This window comes from Agelaius phoeniceus, chromosome 4, assembly GCF_051311805.1.
Source record: "Agelaius phoeniceus isolate bAgePho1 chromosome 4, bAgePho1.hap1, whole genome shotgun sequence".
Classification (NCBI taxonomy): Eukaryota; Metazoa; Chordata; class Aves; order Passeriformes; family Icteridae; genus Agelaius; species Agelaius phoeniceus.
This window is the reverse complement of record NC_135268.1, coordinates 31,588,035-31,610,478: the sequence shown is the minus strand read 5'-3', so window position 1 is coordinate 31,610,478 and position 22,444 is coordinate 31,588,035. Positions and strand designations below refer to the sequence as shown.

Below are 22,444 nucleotides of genomic sequence, written 5' to 3'. Positions count from 1 at the left end.
AGCTGCCTTCTGAAACTCCTTACTGCACAGAGAGTAAAAACCACTATTCTGAACCAGCTTTCAACAGGTCTAACATTCTTTAGGCAGTATCATGCCATGTTAAATCTATTGCTGTATTTTGGTAAATGCTAGACAGGTACTTGAAACAGCTCCCAGCATTGCAGTATCTGGAGATAGATTCTTCAGTCCCAGAAAAAAAGAGACCCCTTCCTTCTGTTTCATATGATACAGTGTTAAGGATGCTGTTTTATAAGCCTGATAAACCATATTTGCTGAAATCTATGGAATTATTGCTGTGGGAAAGAGATAAAGAGGAGGCCTTCAAATTTAACTCTAGATATAGGCAGATATTGGTCAATTTTTTTTGTTTGTTTTTCATAAAAGAATTCCCAGGATCTGGGCCCAGGTTATGCACATTTTCTAATAACTTTGAGTTAGTGGACAGTTTTACCATTCTACTTCAACATCTCTCAAGAAAACATGAATGAAGAAAGAAAAGGGCAATACATCATCAATGAGAATTCATAGGAGAGTCTTAAATACTAAAATTAAAAAAAAAATGTTTCAAGACAGAACAATAGCTCAGCACATGCTATGGAACTAGATGTCTGAAATACTGTGCTGTGTACTCAGTTCCCTCAGCCATTTATACACTCCCAGAACATCTGTTTTTAAACAAATGTAAAACTAAGTACTTGCATGAACAATCACAATATTCTCATTACAAGTCCTGCTATATAAAATGAATTTTCTACAATAAAACTAGTCAGATGCCAAAAAAAGCCTTAGATGAGCCTACCTGAATCAGACTTTCCCAAGTAGCACTGAATATCACAGTGGGCAATTGCTTCAAAATTTAAATCTCCCTGCTGGAAAAACAAAACAAAAACATGACAAAACAAGAGAACAAATTTCACTTTCTCAGTGCATAATTTCATAGACTCAAATAAGAGAATTTTGAATTAAGAGAATTAAGTGCCAAGAGAACTATAATTCCATTGCTGTTCAACTCTGGGGACTTAACCTCTCAATCTTCAGAATGGTCTAACAGAGTGGTCTGGTACTGAGCTTTTGTTTCAGGACTAAGAACAGATTTCTGGCCTGAGAGAGACACCGCTGCAGCTGGGTTTGCAGTGCATAATAATAATTCAACACACACAGCTGAACACCATACCTTGGACACAGTCGAATATATCTGCAGAGGTATTTCGAACATCACTCCCACGTTTGTGGACAAACAAATACTAGAGAGCACATTTGTTACAGTGTCTTTCACATTGAGCTTCAAAGAAAAAACATTCCAGCAGCCTGGAGGTAGAGTCAGAGGTTCAGCAAAGTTCAGAATCTGAAAAGAATCAAACAACAGCTGAATTAAAATTGGTACGGCACTTTCTGACACAGGTGGTACCTTGAAAAATGCAAACTTTCTTGTCTTTTGTGTTTTTGCTGTTATTACATGGCCATATGAGCTCATACCTGATCCAAACAGTGCACTTATACAAATCCCAATATCAAAACATAAGAAGAGCCATTTAGATGCCTACATCATGTGCTTATTCCTAAACCAGATTTCCCTGCAGTTGTGCCAGTAAATCATTGGCTTTAAAGGTCATCTATGCACTAAAGGCTTCCACTATGAAGAAATGCTGAATCCTAGAGAGCACAAACACACACATTCAACAATTCTGAGAACAGAGCAATGATCTGTAATTTGATGCATCTGTAGCTGCAACTCAAATGAAGGAACAGTTGTCAATAAAACAATACAAAAGTAAGCTGGACAGTGAATAATGCCTCTTGAGACAGTAACCTAATAGTTACAGATGTACACAAACCTTTATTTTTAATGGATTCCAACCAGTTCTAAGAACACAGAGTTCTTCAAAGAACCCATTTTGTATGTCAAAGGTCCATATCTTTAAATCAAATACAAAACATTGTACAAAGAAGAAATAAAGCTTACCTTAACTAGGTTCTTTGTTTCTCTGGCTATGAAGACCTCATTCAATTCAATGCTGAAGTAAAAATTGTTTGTAAACCATATGGACCAATATCCTGAAGTATTATGATGTGGTTCTATATGAAACAGTGCTGCAGAAGGATCTACATCAAAATACCTATAAGTAAATACATCAAAAATATAAATACATCTGCTATTGTCCTTGAGTACACAACAAGTGGTCTATACAAGAGAAGATAACATAGCATTCTTGTATAATGGGGCTCTTCTAAGTTTTCCCAGAGAAGAACAAAATTATTTATTTGGGAATAATGACATGTGAGAGTAAAAATTCACAGGAACCATGTAAAAGAGACAGGCAAAGTATCTACCCCTCTTGTCATGCTATAGTACAACATTGCCCATTGCTTTATGATACAGCAGGCTGGATGAAATTGGCAAAAGATGACTGAAGCAGGAAAAGACTTCACATTTTTTCTAAGACTATCCAGCTTCTGCATTGCACTAAAAAGGGTACTGGAAATTTTATCATAGACTAAGCAACGTTTACGTGATATAAGCTCCTAAAGCACATCTTTTTACGGGCTCCTAAAATTCTTCTTGGGATGAAATACAGAATTATTGCTTTAAATGTGACATTTGGCAAATGACACAGCAACAATAGGAAGAAGCCTCTTCACTGACCTTGGAATCAGAGTGACAAAGAAAGTTAACTTCATCTCTTAAAAGTAAGGCACAGTATTTTCATTATAGTATCAGTGCACATTAACAAACAAACAAAAATCCACTGCCAACCTACCCTTCCATCACAGGACAGAAAAGACAGGCTTTGAGTGTTGTAGTGCCTTTCAAAAGATAGTTCTTGCTGTTGTCAGAATAAAGACTTTGACTGTCACAGGATGCAGCTGGGAAAGAGCAGACACATGGAATACATCAGCCACAAGCATATCCAAAATTATTTTCATGGGAAGATTTGCAAGAACACTAAAAAGGGGAACCTTTGCTGGTGCAATCCTCACACAGGTGAGTAAAGTATCTAATTGTTTGAGTCCTAAGACTCAATTTTTTCAGAGATTTCAAACCTTGCCTTAAGAAGTATTCATGAATGACAAACACCTTCAAAAATACACACACAATAAAGCTGTGAAGAGCAATTTTAACCACCTGTCATTGGCATAGCATTCTTACTAATCAGAGCACACTGCCTTCTTTCAACAAATGAAAAATTCCTCTGAAAAAGAGAATCACTTAACATAACAGTCCCTTCTTTCTTCTTATTCATCTATGTTTTCCCTAGGAAAAACATGTCTCAATGTCATTATGAAAGCAGCTTGTTTCATTAATGTTTAAAGTCTGTACACTGCAGTCTAGTGGCCAGAACAGGAAGCAGGCTGGAGTCAGGAATGCTTAAATGCCAATCTCTGCTCTTCCACAAACATTTCTGGTTTCAGGCAAGCCTCTTCAATGGTCCTGCCAAGCAATGTCATAGAAAATGACCACCCAAGCACAATAGCCTTTTAGAAAACATATTTTAAACAGAAAAAAAACCCGCATAAACCATAAAAGGATGTTGAAAAAGCATATTCAATAATCATGCTTATTGTAAAGTCAGCTAACATTTCAGCAACTGTTTTTTGCCCCGTTTTCAAGTATGTATAGCTTAGAGCCTTCAACCAGCATAAGAAGAACCACATATACACAAAAAGGGTGGAAACTATTAGCAAAAAGAATTCATCCTCTTTCTCAATAAAGTCTAGACAAGATGATTTTGAGATCTTTCAGGGTCTCTGCTGAAAAAACTACCCTTTTTCAGCAATTAAATCCTATTTAATCATATTATCTCCAAATATGGGTAACCTGTACCTTTACAAGAAATAGAAGCAACTTTTGTGAAGTTAGTAGATGATGAGGATAGCAGTACTGGCTCAAACTCCACAGTTGATGTGTATTTTTGTGACAACTGCCGTATTTCCTGCAGAAAGACAAGACAAGTTATTTTTATAGCAGTACTACCCTTATTAGTGCTGCAGCTCCTGTATTAGTCTATCTTCTTGTCAAATTTGCATGCCACCATCTGCCATTTTCTCTTATCTTCTAAATCAACACATGAATTTTTATTCAAGTTAACAGCTCTTACATATTAAAAAAAAATAAATCCATCACTGAACTACAAGATGTCATCTCAAGGATCTACTAGACATTTGGGCACACTTTAAAACTTAGAAGTGTGACATTTGCCACCAGCAAAATCAATCTGCTATTAGAGAAAGCTAATTCCCTAATCAAATTCACCACCCTAAATTATGACTTCCTGAAGCCCACGATTACCTGTATATGCACCAGGCTGTTTCCAGAATGCATGATATACACATCTACTGATGAATGACCTGTCCAAAGGAATAAACACCATGGTAAGATCACCAAGGACAGAAACACTTGTTTTGTCAGACACTCACAGGAGAAGCAATCCCAATTTAAATTTTAAAATCTTTGTGTGACAGATACCTTTGTAAAAAGGATGAACTGTTCACATCCTGAGCTGGCAAACGTTCAAGAGAGAAATAAAAACACTTTAAAATGTAAGCTTTAAAATGCAAGCATTTCCAGGAAATAATGCAAGTCGGATTCAGCACTTTGGGCTCAAATCAGGAATGGTCCTATCACCCAGTAGGCAGCAAACTACTGCCTAAAGCAACAGGAGACAGGGGTAACACAGCTTTCACCTGCTGGTAAGGTGGTACAGCTATGTTGGGGAACCACCTTTGGTCACTGGCAAAGCTATGGTCCCATCCACAGGACAGTAGGAAGACGTAGAGGACCAAAAGAAGGGCAGCAGGACAGAGTAAGAGGCGACCATCTTACTACAGTCCTTCCACAAGGAAGGTAATTTTAAGTTTTTGCCCTTGCTTATACTTGCATTAAATCAGTGTATGCAGGCTGACATGAAAGGACGTTCTCTACCTGACCAACCACGATTTCTAATAATGTGTGTGCTTTGCTCAGCTGCTTGAAAGCAAGACTGCAAGTGTCAGCTTCCAAAAGAGGGTTCAAGGTATTGATTATGAGCTCCACATACCCCACAGCTTCTCCTCTGCAGCCTTCCCAGCTGGTTAGTTCCCCTGTGCAGACCCTGCCTACCTGCTGTCCCACCAAGAGCTAATCCAAAAGGCTAATAGGACCAACCTCTAGCACTTATAATTGCACTATATTTAACAGAAAACAGCCCTAAAAGATAACTTCTAGTACTTTAACTATTGAAAGTGTTAACAGTGAGCACCCTTGACAGAACAGATGGGAACAATTTTCTACCAGCATCAGAATAAATGTACATCCACAACTCAACATAACAAAGCCCTGGCATCTCACTGGCAGGGAAACTAGGTTTACAGTGGGTATTTCAGTTTCAGCTCTTGAAATACCACATCACAGAACAGGCATGAGGGAAACAGAACATTTCATAGATATTGTTTTGTGTATATTGTATCTATTGTTTTGTGACTAGATTTTGAAATGCATTTCTCAAAAGACAAAAAGATCATGTTCCACTTCAACAAGTATGTTAAAAATATAATTTTAATCTGGATTCTTAAGCAGTTTCGTCCTCTCCAATCAGAAAGGAAAACTGGCAGAAATGTCTAAAAAAAGCTATTCTACTAGACTGCAAGGCTCTATAAATAATTTAAAATCCCCTGGATTTAGAGGATTTGCAGCATAAAGAAACCGCAAGGAGTTGATTGTTTTGCCTGTGGAATTCTAGCTTACAAGAACAAATGATGCACATCTGTATTACCTCATTACCCTACTTTCCATAATGGCCACTATCCCCAGTACCATATAAACCACTCTGCCTTCACAATCCCATTATGGTCAATTTAATTAATAGGAAACCAGAAATGCAGTTATAGAATTAAAAGGACCATGTTATCTTTCCACACTATTTAGGCATGGGGGACTGAAGAATGAAAGAGATCTAGTTTACAACTTTACAATTGTTACCTTCATGAAGAAAACTGTTTATGATAACTCTGCCTGACACAAATTCTCTGCTAGCTGTGTTTAACTGAACTTACTTGGTTTCCCTTACTTGTGAAATTAAGCTGTCACTGAATTTGATTCAATTTAGGATGTCAAATTACAAATGATGTATAAAACCAAGTTGAATTACACTTAACAGGTAGATTTAGGACTTACCTGAGGTCTTTGTTCTTTCCATTGCTACATAAACTATCAAAAGATTCTCCAGTAAGTATCGTCTGTGCTCCACAAAATCTTGCTGGGCATTTTCCACTCTTACTGTTAAGCTCATTTCTAGCAGCATTGGGTCATCAGACATAAAACAGCAACTCTAGAGTGAGACAAAGGGATATGGTGTGTGTGTGATGGGGGACAGAATAGAAAAAATTCATTACACTAATGAACTTTGAGAAATCAATCAGAGCTATTATCTAAGAGACAAGGTTTCCAGCACCAAAGTGCTAGCAAAACAAAAGTAATTAGGACCTTGGCTAAAATCTCAGCAGAAACCAAACACAGTCCAGGTACAGAGAGCACAGCAAAAACAAAGACAAAAACAACTAAAAAAGACACTGAACCTTGAGAGAATGCAAATTTATAAACTGTCTTAGTCAGTCTCACCTCAGGGACTGTAAAACAGTTTCCTTTGTTAAATCCTCTGCCTTCAATAAAATGTGCCATAAACAGACTGATGCATGTGTCTTAATGGTAGGAAGACAGTTCATGTTCACTGGTCTGTTTATAGTTAATTTTTCCAAATCCTGTGCTTTTGTCTCCATTTCTCACTGAAGTAATTTTAAAAAAACAAACATACATGTACAATCCTTAATAGAAAACACTGTTGTCTGGCTAGAATACTTCAGAAAAATACAAATAGGATTTTATTTCTGTCTGTAAGTAGTGGCTGCTGTTAACACAGCTAAGTCATAGCAACTACAAAGACACAGACACCATTTTGCAAAAATAATTAAAGCAAACAAAGCAAAATAGAACTAGACAACCAACAGTGAACAACATTAATTAGTCCTGCATCAAACCACAAAGGTCACTAAACTCAAATGACAAATGTCACTAAAGGAGGACTAATTTGCTCAGGATGGAGGATTAGGAGGTGAAAACTGGCATGGGAAGTGCTCTCAGAAGTGCAGCAGAACACTTCCAGCTCTTGAGATTTCAAGTGGCACAAGCAAGTACAGCAGGGGTGGGGAAGTGCCTGAGGATGGGATCACAGCTCACACAGCATCAGAGACCCCCAGCACTTGAAATGGCTGCCAGGAGCAGAAGAAGGGCTGCCATGGAGACTGGAGCACAGGCGTGGTGTGCCCTAGGGAAGCTCAGACCAGAGGGCAGGAAGCTGCACTCCAGAGCCTCCAATGCTCAGGTGCACCTCAAGCCCCTCAATGCACTGCGCTCCGCAAGAACCAAACGGGGAAGTGAAGCGGCTCAGGAAGGCCGCCATGCGCAACACGTGATCCACACAGGAATACAGACATGGAGCCTGGGCCTCATTGCTCAAACTCTTACAAATTTCCTCATTGCTCCTGGGGAACGAGGTGCCACTGGCCACAGTGCGGGCCAGCTCCTCACCCACGGCATGGGCACTGAGCAGTACCCACCCATCCTGTAAGGACACCCAGAGATGGGAGGAGAACCCGGGTGGCACCGCCCAGGACAAGGAGATAACCTCCTCTCCTGAGGGCTCAGTGCTTTTGGAGAGGCTAACACACTCTGCTAACACACTAGCCCCTCCTCAGCTCTGCCCAGCTGCCCTCATGCCCCCCTGAGAAACAGCCCAGGCTTCAGCCTCTCAGCTCACTGATCACTTCTCCCTGTGAACCAGACACTCGTGAAAAGTTTCTGGAGAAAAGAAATTACAGAAATCTAATAATTTTTGTGCCCCATGTCAGCAGTACAACACCTACACATCAGAATGCTTAGCCTGCTGGAGTGGTTTTGGTTTGTTTTCATGTGAGGTTTATGGGGTGGTGGGTATCATTTTTCATCTCCTTCTCTTTTAAGAATTTTAGTGTGAAATGTGTGACACTTAATTTGTATCAGAAGACACAATTTTATAAAAGCACAATTCCCGTTTAAACTGAGACACTGAAAACTGCATTTTTGCTAAAACTTCGACAGCTGTGGAAAGTGTCCCCCTAAGCTAGGCTTAAAATAAGAAGACTTACATAGATATACAACAATAATAAAACATACCTTAACTTGCTGATATGTGTCATTAGGCAAACTGCATTCAAGGTGAACCTGTAATAGACTAGCATTCATAGTTTCTGTCTGTAAGAAAGAGAAGTGAAGAAAACATCAAACACATTGCTCCAAATGTTATACAAATCCAATTCACATACCATAATTTATAAAGATAATAGGACTGCTTCCTCACATATGTAACATAGCAATGTAAGGAATTTTTTTAATGAATACAATTACTCTGTACAGTAGTTCAGTAATCAGTCTCTGAATCTCAGGGCTCCACCAATATCTACCTACTTATCAAACTATTATTACACATGATCATTAAATATTTATACAGCATCTGCATGAGAACTCTTACAAATTTTCTTATGCCAAAAAAACTGCATTCAACAGGGCCTTTGTGTGCAATATAAAAGCTTGTTTCCTTGTTTTCTGTGTATTTTCTTTGCTGATTGGGTACTGAAATACAGTATCTAGGCCAAGGACATAATGCTTCTTGGACATGGTCTGATACATAGGCTTCATGCCAAAATGGACAGACAGAAAATACTTGTTTTGCCTTTTTATTCACTAGAATAGGAAAAGAAAAGAAAATAAAAGATGACATTGACTGAGGCAGTTTGTAAAGCACTCATAAATCTAATGGGGTGACAGCACTAACAAAGCCAAGTATAGTTCATGAAAGCTATCTGGAAATCTGCACTGCCAAATTACTGGCACAAGCTGCACAGCCAGTATATCTCGATTCTGAATTAAATTTTTAAAAAAACAAAACAACAAAGAAAGCCAGAATCAGAATGGCAGACCTGTCACTCTGTCAGTGCCTGCCTTACAGCCAAACGTCATGCTAATTTTGAGGTTAATGTGGAACCCCCACCCTCTGTTTCTCTTGTGATACTGATATATCTGAGTAGGGTATCTGCAGGTTCAGGTTTTTGAAGGTGTTGATGAAACTGACTTTAAACAATTTCAATAATTTGATGCTGAAAAGCAAAACTGAAGAAACTTTTGAAGGTATCTAGTGCCCTATTTCATACCTTTTTAGTACAGGAAAAATAGGACAGGCAGGGGCACATGAGTAGAGAGATTTAGCACATGTGTGGCATTTCATGGGGTCCAGTTTTATAAAAGCACTGCCAAAAGGAAGCCAATATTTGCATTCCCAATTCAACAGGATTTCATACCAAAATGACTGAGGCTTCACACAAGAGGGCGACGTAGCCCCTGTAAAGGTGGTTAGTGGCAACTCAAACACTGTCCCAGCACAGCTTTCTGGGGGACTCAAACCCCTGCAAAGTCTTTTCTTTTTTTACAGATGTTTTTGTCTGTATCAAATTGTGAAAGCAGGAAAAAAAAAGCCACAAGCACATGGCTGCTAGTGGAGTTTTAACAAGGCAGTAAGATTACAACTTTGGAGGTCATTTTCTGATCAGATAAAACCTGATGCTTAGAGTTCCCTTTTCAGTGCTTCTTTGAAAAACACTACTGCTTTCATGGTCCTAAAATAAGGATTTGTTAGCACATATTCAATGCCACTGTCATTTAAAGTAACTTAAGACCCTATATCTGTATTAAAAAAATCAGCTACATCGTATTTTTCCAGTCTTTGTTTTTCTTGACCTGACATAGATCTAACATGGGAACTGCTGTCCTTAAAATTGAAGCTTCAAATGTACAGAGGGGGAAAAAAATGCTACTGGGGTGTATTTGCTGTTGATCTGTTTTCTAGGGGAATTTTTTATTTCTTTGTGAGGCTATCTTCAGAACAGGAAATGGATTTGCATTTCTCTAAGGCAAACAATAATGCATAACTGATATGCCCAATATCTTACAGCCAAACGCCAGCAGGATGGCTCTGAGTTAACCCTAAAGAGAAGATAATGCATCTGAGAAGGAGACACTGTCAGAGGCAGAGTTTCCAAACAGACAAATCCAGGACCATCTCCCAGCAGTGCAATCACTCCATTTATACTGTAAACATCACTGCTAATGAATCAGAGCAGAGAGCTGAGTTACACAGCCAGTGTTTGTACCAGAGGCAAATTAAAAAGGAGAGGCACAGCAGGGAAATCTCAGAGAGAGCTCTGCAAAGCATTGCCACTTAATTACCTGGTGCCTCTATTTTGTATTAGGTACTCGGGCATATGTACTTGAATGTACACACACACTCAGCACCCACAAATCCTATATGAACAAAGACAACTGACAGAAACCACACAAATGGTCTCAAAGATTTTTGGATATATTCTTGCATCATTACCAGGACTGTAGAGTTCAAATCACTTCCTGGAGTTTGCCTACAGTATCATTGAAAAAGAACAACACTCACTGAACAAGCCTCCTCTTCTTCCTGTAGGCTGATCCCTTAAAGTTCCTGTCCTGGACAATCCCTGGCCCTAAAGTGGTATTTCTACTCTGAATGGTGTTAATAAGCTGTCCCTGCAATAATGATTCAGCAGAGTTTCATCAGTTTTTTGCAGGCAGTTATCAGGATAGCACACCAAGAAAGCCCTACTGTCTTCCTTCCTTCCCTCTCCACACCCAAGCACCACACTTGGACACGTTTGCTTCTATGATCCTCTGCCCACCAGAGCAAAACATAGCTTAAGGAGTGTTACATTTCTGCCAGTACTTGCAGTATTTCCCAAGCTGTCAGTTCATAAACTTTGAACTCCTCTGGGCAGTCAGCAAAGCGGTATCCGTGTGTCTCCTACGATAAGACTTTCCACCCTGCACGCCTCTCCTCCTCTGACATTTCCACCATCCTGAACACAGCCAGGCAGTGATGTAGCTGCCCTCTTAGTGCTGTCCAAATACTAAACAATGCCAAAAACCAGGCAACTATAGCAAAGACTACACCCAGAAGCTGGGTAAACAAAGATGACCTATATGGGCTGCACCATCTGTTACGGCTTAGCGGTAACTAGCCACTGCTGAGTGGCCACGTGGATGTATAACAGATTCACAGTGTGGGACACTGCTCTTCTTCCTCCCAACAAGTGAGCCACAAACCCAGAAATCCTGGGATCCAGGAGCACAGGCAGAGCATGCCAATCCCAACCCTTCAAAAGCTGAAATGTTGAAAAGGGTAACAGAAAGATGGAGACATTCAACAGTAAGAAAGGCAAGTTTGTTTTTTTCTTTTCTTATCAAGCACAAAAGTTTCTGCTAAAAAACACGTGGGGACGAAGAAAAAAAAAAGAAAAGCCATTATGCTTTGCCCATTAAAAGATAAAGACAACACACAAAATCCATGGGAGTTCATTTTCAACAAAAAATTCAAACACAAACCTGTCGCATGGAAACATTACCATAAACTTCCATCTATAATTCCCAGATATATGTTATATTTCCAACACAAATAGCCTACAGTGGCAGAATTTTACCCATACCCCCTATTTACAATTCTGGCCTTGACCTTCAAAATAAATTGTTTCAAATTGAAGAAGCTACAAAAGGGGTGGTCAATTTGGTGAAGAAATGGACAGCCCATTACCGAAGGTACTACAGAGCATGGACACTTCAGCTTGACAAAGTGAAAGTTCTGATGCCACCTACAAACAATTCTAAGTGTCAGAAGCAGGATAAGTACATACATAAATTAAATGTGCATCTCAATATATAAAATGGTCACAAAGCAATTTAAATTGGAAGTCAGGTGTAGGTTTCCAACCATCAAAGTAAGTATTTGGGGTAACAAGGCCTCCAGCAATACTGGTAAGTCACTTTACCTAGCACATAATGGGATTAAATGATGTCAAAGATTTTTTGGCCTTGATGACCAAGGATGTCAGTATTACTGAACAATTTAAACACAATCACCTTAAAATAGAAGGCAAAAAATAGACACACAGCATGGAGCTCTCTGTCTGAGGTTTCCAAGCAGTATAGGTGGACTTCAGAGGTAAGGACACCTTCCATGTTTCAAAATAAAAGCTCTCACACAAGGTTAGAACTCAATCATCCCAAGGTGAAAAAGGATGTGCAAATGAGGCTTATGCTATCCTGAATTTATTAAAATAGATATTTTATGTCAGCTAAAAATAAACAGGGGAAAAGAAATGTGCATATGACTAAGTGAGTATGACTGGTTTGTTTTAAATGCTTTTTCACTACAAGACTCCATTCTATGTGTAATAGTTATGTATCCTTCAGCTTGCCCTTGTGTAGTCACTCACTCAAACCTCATCAACCTCTCTTCCCTTTTATATCTTCTGAGCTTAAAATATAAACTGGACAAAACATAATGATACCATTTTTTTAAATGAGATCTGGATCAGAATGTAAGGGAGATGAATTGAAGAAGGCACTCCTGGAGAGGACAGCTAGCTGTAGAGAAACATTCTTCTGAGAGGAACCCAAACTCAAACCATAAACTCCTATCCAATATTTAGATCTATAATCTTCAACAGCTGAGGAGCCCATCCCACTGCTGCTCAAATTGATAACATGCAGTGAAGAGTGTTACCTTAATTACAACACAGCACAGAAAAACTACACCCAGAGCTTGGAGAATTGAGTCAATGTTCTCTCCCACAACATGTCCTACAAGATTAGTGCCAGGTGTACCATGCTGCACTGCTAAACATGACCTCAAACTTGTACTCCATACAAATAAAACATAGGATAATGTTTGTCATTCTACAGTGAGGAAAATGTCAAATGTACCCCAACGCTTCTCCACTCAGAAATTCAGAATGAACTGTAAAAAAGCATGTATGCAACTTTCAGATTCTACCCAAAAACAACCCATTGAGCTCAATATGACGATGCAGACATTAACAGCATCAAAAAAAACCCCTTCTCAGTTCTACCTCTAGCACCCCAAATTATAAAACCTGAAGATTTTTGCTTCCTTTCCAAGAGTCTGTCTTTGTTTGTCCACAAGCAAGTGCAACTGTGTGATTACAGGGAAGAGACTGGTATGGAGGAAAAGAAAGGGAGAGAAGGAAACTGTGCACTAACATTGGATAGAGGTAAGATTGACCTAAGATATACATAGCAGATTGAAAAATACAATCTATGCTGGTAATTTTTCTCAGAACAGAAGGCATCACAAAGGCAATTAACGCAGCTTACATTTAGATAAAGTATTACATTTTGTTGCATGCTAAGGTATTCTAAGTATGTTTTTGGAAAAACAATGTCTGTGTATAATACAACAGGAAATCTGAAAGATCAGTTTTTCAGATTAGTTATTCACTTGAGAGGTTCTGTGTGGACTGGAAGACTATGAAAATATCTGCAACTGCAAGCAAATGACAGAAATCATTAAACTTCTTTCAGCTCCAGTATTTACATCTCATAAATTCAGCTGGCTGTGTTCTCCAGAGCTCCTTTGCTCCCAGTAAGCAAAGCTGGTATCTTCAGCACTGACAGGGGCAGGAGGGGATGCTGCAGCCTGACTCCCAGCTCCCAGCCTCATCCTTGCAGCACACCATGCTTTTTAACTGTGGCTAATTGTTGGTGCAACCCTGCTGGAAACTCACATGGGGAACTGGCCCGAAGTAAAAAACAGAACAAACCAATACAGCTTCCCACCCTTCTCAATTTTATGGTATAAAGTTTATTTTTTTTGCTTAGGGCATACCAATTCTCCAGTTCAGTCAGAGCAGAGCCTCACAAATAGTTTTGCCAGCACAGTTTAGAGGGTACCCCACCACAGGGGCATGAAGAAGAACAAGTGTGAATAGTTTAAATGCCAAAGACTATCTCATAAGAGCAGCTGATCACAAAACCCTGCATCTTGCAATTTCTCTCCTGCAGTCACTGGTACTTGGATTTTTTGCTAATGTTCCTTGCATCCTCACAACCTGAGGTCAAAAATGTTTTGTGGTTAAACAGACTTAGGTTTCTCCCCTCAAAATGTATACTGTACCAGTGTGTGTGATGCCTGGATGCTCTGAATCTGTGGAAGCAGTAAGTAGGCATTTGCTAGCTGCACTTTAGGTTCTTCTGGAGGAGACATCAGACTTCCTGTTCCAAAAAGCTGGTATTAAAAAAAAAGGTCATTACATCAATATCTAGAATTTCAGTTTTAACAGCAGCTTCCAAAACTACATTGCTAATAACAACAATCTTCCCAAAAACAGATCAGTTTTTCACATTAAATTCTTTTAAAGGACAATAAACATAAAGTTCCAATGTAAAAAATTACCATAGACATAAATTGCACTTAAGAATCATCACTCATTCAGGCACTATTACAAAGACAAAGAAAGTATTCACCAGCAGAGCATCAGGTTATCTCAAAAACAAAGTATCTACATTCTCCTACCATTCTCCAGGCAATTACAATACACCTATCACCATTTAGGAAAGAGGCAATTTCTGAGAAAACTTTGTTACTAGTCCCACTGAATATTGAATTCAATGGCTCTGCCTTAAAAATTGAGTAAAATATTTTCTCATTATTTTGATTTTTAAAGACTACCATTTTCAGAACATTGTAAGAGTTGTAATTTGGATGGCTCTACTGCATTTATATTTTGCTCCACCAAGATTAGTTTATTGACAAGGAGATGCGTGATAACTGAGGGGTGTGGAGCCAAGAGAGATCAAGGAGGCAGGGGATCATCAGAGGCTAACTAAAATTACTTTGGGCTTTTCATTTGTATGCATATATTTGTTGTTTTTTAAGAGGAAAAATCCACGTATTTTAATTAAGAGGATAACAAAATGCATTCTATGCTCACTGAAGATCTCTGACTACAGATAGAAAATACCAAAACAAAGGGAATATGCCTTTTTTTCTTTTTAATTGAGGTATTTATAATACAGTGGTGCCTTGTCTCCATTTGGGTGATTCTTCTGAAAATACTCTCGAACAAATGCATTAGAAACATCAGATATTTCAAGGCTTTGGGGCTCTCAAGAGCACTGTAACTGTGCATCAAACACTCAAGTCATGCCTCCTTTTGAAACTCTTAAACCTAATGTGAGCTGAAGACATGGACAGCTACTTCCTGTGTCTCAGGTGGCTGGTGAAAATGTCCAGGAAAACCAGCCTGCTACTGATTTTTGCGGCAGTCCAACAGGAAACAAACTGATTTTGAGGCGGCACTGACAACTGCTTCCCTGCAACTTCTTGATAAAAGGCTGAGCTGACTGGGCAGTAAATTAAGGGCACAGGGAAGGGTGAGATGTCAAAAAGAAAAGGTCAATCACTCTACAATGCACTTTTTCCCGCATCCTTGATATGTTCCTGCAAAATGTGGCATTACCTCTAATAAATACTAGATAACTGCAACATTTGTATTAAAATCCCAAGTATTTCAACTGAACTTACCTAAGCTTTTATTTAAGAAGCTTTGTTTTCCAGCACAAGATCAAATTATAGGAATGAAATAGTTTGATGATTGATTAAAACTGTCATTCTTTTTAAATCACTAAATTCAGAGTTAAGATTTTTCTTGTCAAAATATTAAAATCCACGAATTTGGAGTATATAGTGTCCCTTAGAAAAAATTTTAAAAGCTAAAGGCCTGCTTAAATTCACCAGTTATTCAGAAAACAGACAGCTTTAAGGCACAAACATTACTTCAACTTTCAAGTTTTATGGGCCTAAACCTCTAACCCTGTGCTACATCCCCAATGTGTTTACATAAAATCCTGCAGAGTAGCTGAAAACCACCTTAAATAATTCCTAGTGGGTTTTTCCCAACAAATGCATTCCAGCACAGCGCAGTCTAGACTACACTAATACATGAAACTCATTAGACCATGATCTTTGAAGTACACACATACAAATACACTTGGTTTTACCACCACAACTAGCCCCACTAACAGCAGTAAGTTTAACCACATACATGTATGTGATCATGACACTACCACAATCTGGTAAAAGGGATGAATTGGGAACATTACCCCACCTGATCTGTATCAGGAATTCAATTAACTTTCAAAGTCCCTAAAATTATGAAAACCAATTTTTAAAACACAAGAAAATCCAAAGCCCAAGCTAAAAATAAGAGCAGTTCCCTGATATGAAGAATAAGAGCAGTTACCTGATATGAAAGAACTCCATGAGATGAGGTATTTATAAATAATGAGCTTTCAATACTGCCTTCTTCTGTGGGCAGGAAGAGTACTCTGAAAGACATCTTTCCCATGGCTGGAATCACCTGCAGAGAGCACAAAGAAGCTTGCTTGCTTGCTTGGTGCCAGTGATCACACAACTCCCCACTCAGTCACAGGGCCAGAGGACACTTCCACATGTACATCCCCATCTGTCAATCCCACTAAGGTTCTAAGCAGAACCTCAGCACTGAGAAGTTTCATCTGTGCACAACTCTCAACTCTCACTACAAAGAGCTGAGATCACACAGCAGCTTGCCAAGTTATGGCTGGAGTTTCTCAGCTAGCATGGGGCCTCACCAGCCAAGGCTTCTTTTTGGATAAGATATTAATCCTGCAGCATGGACAGCCTGTGAGTGCACAGAGACCCTCCCCACACAGAGAGAGATGGCTATTGCAAAGTGAATCAGTGCCCCTGTGATACACAAGCAAATCAGCCAAGATGAACTTAGGCAACACTCTCAGTAACTGTGGAATAATAATGACATTTATGTCTGCACACTAATACCCATTCAGCTATAGTAAAAGCAAAAATCAGATGAAAACATAATAAAACCCCTTTGCACATTAGCAGAGGATAAAAACTGGGCTTCGTCCAACTGAGATCACAGCAATTCATTCTTAACATGCATTACATTGTTAAAAAAATCAGAGTTGAAATAATGGTCTTAGATCATAAAGGCAATTATGCCCATAACTGCAATACAAAATACATAAAACATTTCACTGCAGGTTTTTCTGACGAATATGCAAGACCATTCAAAAGACTGAAAATTCAGGGCTGTAGAACACCCACATGCCTGTGGATTACTGCATAATGCTGCTTAAAGCAGAATGTGATTTAAACAGCCTCTCTAACACTGAAAAATTCTTCTCCTCCTCTGTTACCATCAAACACGTTTCCTACTGTAGGTTTTGGATGGCTTCTCCCAAACAAGTCTAAGTAGAAGTGAACAAAAAAACCACTAACAAAACAGAAAAAGAGTTGGAGGTCCTACAAAAAAGCACAAAAACACAGAATGAAGAACTCATGCCAGAGGAAGCAGGAAGGCTTGGCACTTGGCCATTACATACTTTCCAAAAGTACATCAACACTCACCCGGCTATGAGCGGGAGACACATGAAACTGTCTAGTAGCTGTAAACACTGAATTGACTACAACATCTCTATCTCTACTAGGGTTGTAGGCATGCAGCATTTTAGCTCTGGGTAACCCCAGTAACCTAAAGCAGGAGAAAAAAAAAAAAAACAAATAAATTATTCACTTTATAAGCAATGAAAGAAACAACACAAATTACCCTAAAACATGTTCATCTGCAACAGTTACCTACTTGTAATTTATCTTTGGAAACACACCAAACAAATTTTGCCTTTAGTATACAAAGGCAAATATGTAACACTGGGATGTGCGGTACACTTGGCCAAAACTCACTGGAGTAACTAGGAGTTTAAAAAAAAAACTAAAAAAACCTTAAAAAGCACAAAGTTTTGGATAAAAAGATTTAAATAACTGAAGTCTTGTTTTGTCAGCTAAAGCAATGATTCTCTTGAGGCTTTTGCTTTAGCTAGTACACCCTTAACCCCAACATCTTAGACATTCCTCCAGTGCATCCTCTGAAATATTCCTTTAACTCACAAGGAGAATGTGTTTCTTTTTAGTTACTGAGAGATCAAAGTTTCATTACCACTTAAGAACAATTTTTAAAGTTTTCTTAAAAAAGAACTATGAAAAACCTCATTTATTCTACCAGTATGTTTTGCTTGGGACTCTGGATTTTGTTATCAGAATTAAGAGGGAAACAACAAGCGCTTCCTCCACTAGAAAGGCAATCTTTCAAAAATGAACAACCAGCATGAAGCAATTATTTGACATCCATGCAGAATCACCTGAAATGTACACCCAGAATGTATTATATTCCCAATTATCTTTTCCTCCTTCTCAGAACTATGTTGATTTTAACTTACAAAACACTGCAAGGCAAGAAATGCACTTCCAGCTCTGTGGCAATTACTTACTACTTCTCTGTTTTTCAGATAGTGGCATGATCCCAGCTAATGCTTTTTACCCAAATGGAGCCCAGTGTAGCTGTTCCTCCACACTTCATTATTAACCAAAATAACAGTCATGTAAGATACTCACTGCATTCCAAAATGCAGAACTGATGGGTGAAAATGTAAGGCCTTCCCATTTGGAGGCATTTTTGCTGAGAAGCTGAAAAAAAGGGAAAAGAAGCCACAATTAATATTTAGTGGGCATGAAGCTACAATCTGCAGGGAAGGAAGATACATTGCAGGCTCTTAACTCCTTCTATTCTGAAGCTTCCTTCCTCACACAGGTCTCCACAGTCATGCTGGCACACCTGTTTATGGGGCTGTGCAGTGGACTGCAGAGGGAAAACAACTGGGAAGAGTCCTGAGGAATGAAAATTACGTCAGCATGGAGCAGATTACTCGCCAATTAAATATCTATGGAAGCACTGGCACAAGCACACCTGAGAGATGGAGAGGTAGAGAAGTAAATAGAAGCTTGGTCAAAAGCAGAGATAAAAGAAGTGCTTATATAGCTGTGACTGTAATGTAAAAGGCAGCTTGCTTCTTCTATGCAGAACAGAATAAAAAATACTGTGAAGCACATATATCATCATCTTTCCTTTGCCCTACAAAAACTCACAGTAAAGTTCCTATCAGTTCTAGGACATTTTTAGCTTATTTCTACATTACTCAATATCCTGTAACATAGAAATTCCATGATATCTTCACCATTTTCTCAATTACAATTTGTCTTCCACAAGTCCCAAAAACCACAGTGATAAATGCTAGGCTTGTTTTTTGTTTATTTTATCTGCATACCCAGTGCCACCCTGTTAAAAGCTTCCCCAGAAGTAGTCTGCATGTTGAATAGCCAGAACCAGTTTAATCTTTACTGGATGATGCTAATAAGCATCCTAGCAAGGATGAGTCAAAGGGAGAGATGGACTGTGGTCTCATTAGGTATCCAGCTGCTTTGCATAATTTGTGGTAGTACAGTCAATTGGTTCCCAATTATAAAATGTAGTTCTGTGACATTACACCTTTAATATCTCTTACTGTGTACAAAATCCTGCTTTGATATTCCAAAGCAACAGACGTCATAATTTATTACTAGTCAGGAAAAATAATACTTATTATTATGAAAACCCACAACTTTTATAAAAACATAGAATCATAGGATGGAGAGAATTCTCTCACTACTGTAGCGGGCAGAATGCAATATATCCAAGTAGCATTCCTGAGGAGCTGCTAGTGACAGCCTCCTTCCAACCACCTTGTCTCTGCAGCATCCCACTCTTGCTCCATTCCTAGAAACACTGCAACAACCAGCACCTTCTTCCCCTTCCAAAATTCAGCCTCAGGTACATACCCAGAAGTTAAGTCTGAGTACTGTTGTAACACATACAAATTAAAATTACTACTGTAGTAAAAGCCACAGATATTTGAGGAAGACATGTTTCTTAAAGGCCCTCAAATCCTTTTATTGTATGCATACACATGAACAGCAGAATAAAATTTAAGCCACTGGTTAATGTACTACAATATGACCTTGAACCTCACCACAACATCTTACAGGTACTGCTGAAATACCTCTTCTCACCAGAAAAAACTTTCCTGACAACAGCAAGAAGTTGAGTGCTTCTCTCTGCCTATTCATGTAACTGGCAATAGCTCTCCAAGACTTGTCCTCCTTCTGAGAAATTCTAGCAGCATCAGCTCTTTTCCTCTCAATTCTTGCTCTTTGCAATAGGTACCAAATGCACCAGCTGGGTGCAAATGCAGCAGTGGATGTAGGAGACTGCACTTAATTTGGTCTAGGTGAACATGGCCACGCTGTAGCACTGGCTCTTAAAAATGTACTGTATTGCTGTTCAGCCAACCCTCTACTAGTCAAAAAATGGGAAAAGCCCTATAAGAGTAGCAGCAGGAGGATCCCAGGGGTGCCATTTATTCCTTCTGGAGATGGCAGCCTGGACCTTGCATGGCTGAAGCCAAGACTCAGTTAATGACCTGTGCAGGTTCTGAGCAGGCTCCTGAGCACGGAGATAACTCTGGAGCATCCCTGCACACCGCTTGACCAGGAATGGTCCTGTGATTACAAGACATCCAGCTTCTGCTTTGCACCCTACAAAAGCTGCCAAGTCACTTCAAGCTCCAGCCTGGCCCAGAAAGCAGAACAGCCACATTCCTGTGGCACCGTGCCCATCACCCAGCCCACCGTCCAGCTCCAGGGCAGCTGCACCACTTATCAGTGGCCCCAAAGCAGTGCCAAAACACAACCTGAGAGCTGAGTTTCTTCAACAACAGAACTGGTGGAAAGAGAACTATCACTGCTTTGGGTTGGGTTTTTTCCCCTCAAGGGAAAAGATGACAGGCTGGAATAATGGGAACAGGCAGGAGAACATTCTGCTCATGACAATCAAACAACTAGGACATGCTTTGAAGTGCACCACCGTACAGAGAAAGAGACAGGCCCATCTACATTAGAAGTGCACTTCTCCAGTTTCTGTCTCTAAAAGGCAGCTGGAAGCTGGCAGAACACCATTCTGCATCCCCATGCTCAAAATACAATTCAGAGCTCTGTGGGGAATCTGACACTGAAATAAACACCAAGGCAATTTACTTAGACATTTAAAATTTGAAGTCACTTCTAACAAAAAAAACCTACTTTTTTCTCTAAGAACATCATCTCAGCAATAGATTCACCTCAAATTATGCCCTAAATTGCTCTTTTAGCTACAGATGACTTGTCCAAAAAAAGTACATGGATCCTTTCATGAGAATGTCACAGGCTTGGGAAAGACAGAAATATCTGCCTAAGAATGGAAATCTTGAAACAACAAGAAGTGTGGAGAAACAGGCCTCTTCACAACAGAAAAGGCCTGGTTTCCAGGTTTTACTCTTTAGGTGCTTTTAATGTGTGCTAGCATCCCATTCAGCATGCCATCTAACAAAGCTGGTCCCCATGCTCCATGGCATCTCTTTTTTTGGCAGACCAGTTGAACAGCATCTTCTGAATGGCAGATTTTGATAGAGCAGTTCAATTTCAGAGGATACTCTTAAGCACGAGTGAACTGGAGGAGAAAGAAAGAGAAGAGGGGAAGGAAATTCTTGGCAATTACTTTGAACACTCAGTATGCATCAAGATCCTAGTTTAAATGGTGCTGTTATCAATTCCCAGCCCAACAATTCAATGCCCTTCCTCCTCTCCCATCCACACGATATATTTAAAACCCTGACACCCTGAACCATCCATTGCCAGGAAGAAAGAATAAGAAAAATTGGGGAGGGCACCACATGGCCACCCAGAGCAACAGGAGGATCTGGAGACAGGTTCTGGCAGGAAAGTTGAGGATGAGCCCATGAAAACTTCAGCTCATCAGCCTTGCTTGCAGAAAACACCCAGGAGAGAGAAACAAATCCCAAACATGCACAGAACCATTAGGAATTGGGGAGAAAGGTGGATGTGGAGCTGAAAAAAGTGGGCTGGAGGGGAGGTAGGGTAAGGAAGAGGGGTGAGACCAAGGGAGAAGAGCAGGATGGAGGAATGCAAGCACCATTAATTGCTTGTGCAAGCAGAGGAACATGTAACTCTAGGGCAGCACTTTTGGGGGAATTTTTTTGTTGTTTTTAAAAAGGTGCATGAGCTGTAAAATGCTAAGCTACCATATTCCCTCCACTAAGAAGCCCCAGAGGTGCTTGAATATGGAGAAGGTCCAGCCTTTCACAATGTTTCCTGCTTCAGCAAAGAACATTTTGGTGTCCTGTTGGTGTTGGACTAACAAAAAGAGATGCTAATACAGGGATGCTGAGAGCACTGTTAAATACAGCATTGATATTGTTTTGCCCTTGCTTCTTTCAGTTCTTTCAGTTAGGCTGTGATGTATAAAGTAAATATAGGTAAACAACCAGATCAGTATTTACAGTACCAAACCCTAATATTTTTATGCAATGTATATTGCAAATATTTGTTTGAAATAAGCAAAAGCCTTATGCTTTCCAACAGAAACAGATCTTTTTTCACAGGAGATTTGTTCCTACTTCACTGATCAAAATCACAAGAGAAATATTTCCCCTAAAAATCCAAACAAAGAGCATATCCATCCTGAATAAATTGCTGGAGATTGCATTGGGGGTTTTTGTTTGTTTTGCCTT

The 22,444-nt window shown here is 39.4% G+C and overlaps 1 protein-coding gene across 6 annotated transcripts in view; it reads right to left on the bottom strand.

Annotated features, from left to right (window-relative positions):
- The window catches only part of TMEM131L (transmembrane 131 like), an 84,279-nt gene that overhangs the window by 26,915 nt on the left and 34,920 nt on the right, over positions 1-22,444 (bottom strand). For 5 of the 6 annotated variants that reach the window (XM_054633118.2, XM_054633122.2, XM_054633114.2 and 2 more), the window contains 12 exons: positions 18,399-18,470; positions 17,358-17,481; positions 16,189-16,305; positions 14,061-14,171; positions 8,186-8,263; positions 6,152-6,305; positions 4,289-4,347; positions 3,824-3,932; positions 2,760-2,865; positions 1,964-2,117; positions 1,175-1,345; positions 800-869 (listed from right to left, as the gene is read on the bottom strand). In XM_054633118.2, the coding sequence (XP_054489093.2) occupies positions 800-869; positions 1,175-1,345; positions 1,964-2,117; positions 2,760-2,865; positions 3,824-3,932; positions 4,289-4,347; positions 6,152-6,305; positions 8,186-8,263; positions 14,061-14,171; positions 16,189-16,305; positions 17,358-17,481; positions 18,399-18,457 (1,312 nt within the window). In that variant the 5' untranslated portion in view covers positions 18,458-18,470. Of the gene's footprint in view, positions 1-799; positions 870-1,174; positions 1,346-1,963; positions 2,118-2,759; positions 2,866-3,823; positions 3,933-4,288; positions 4,348-6,151; positions 6,306-6,595; positions 6,760-8,185; positions 8,264-14,060; positions 14,172-16,188; positions 16,306-17,357; positions 17,482-18,398; positions 18,471-22,444 lie in introns of those variants that run through there. The other variant, XM_054633121.2, reaches the window with a different exon arrangement.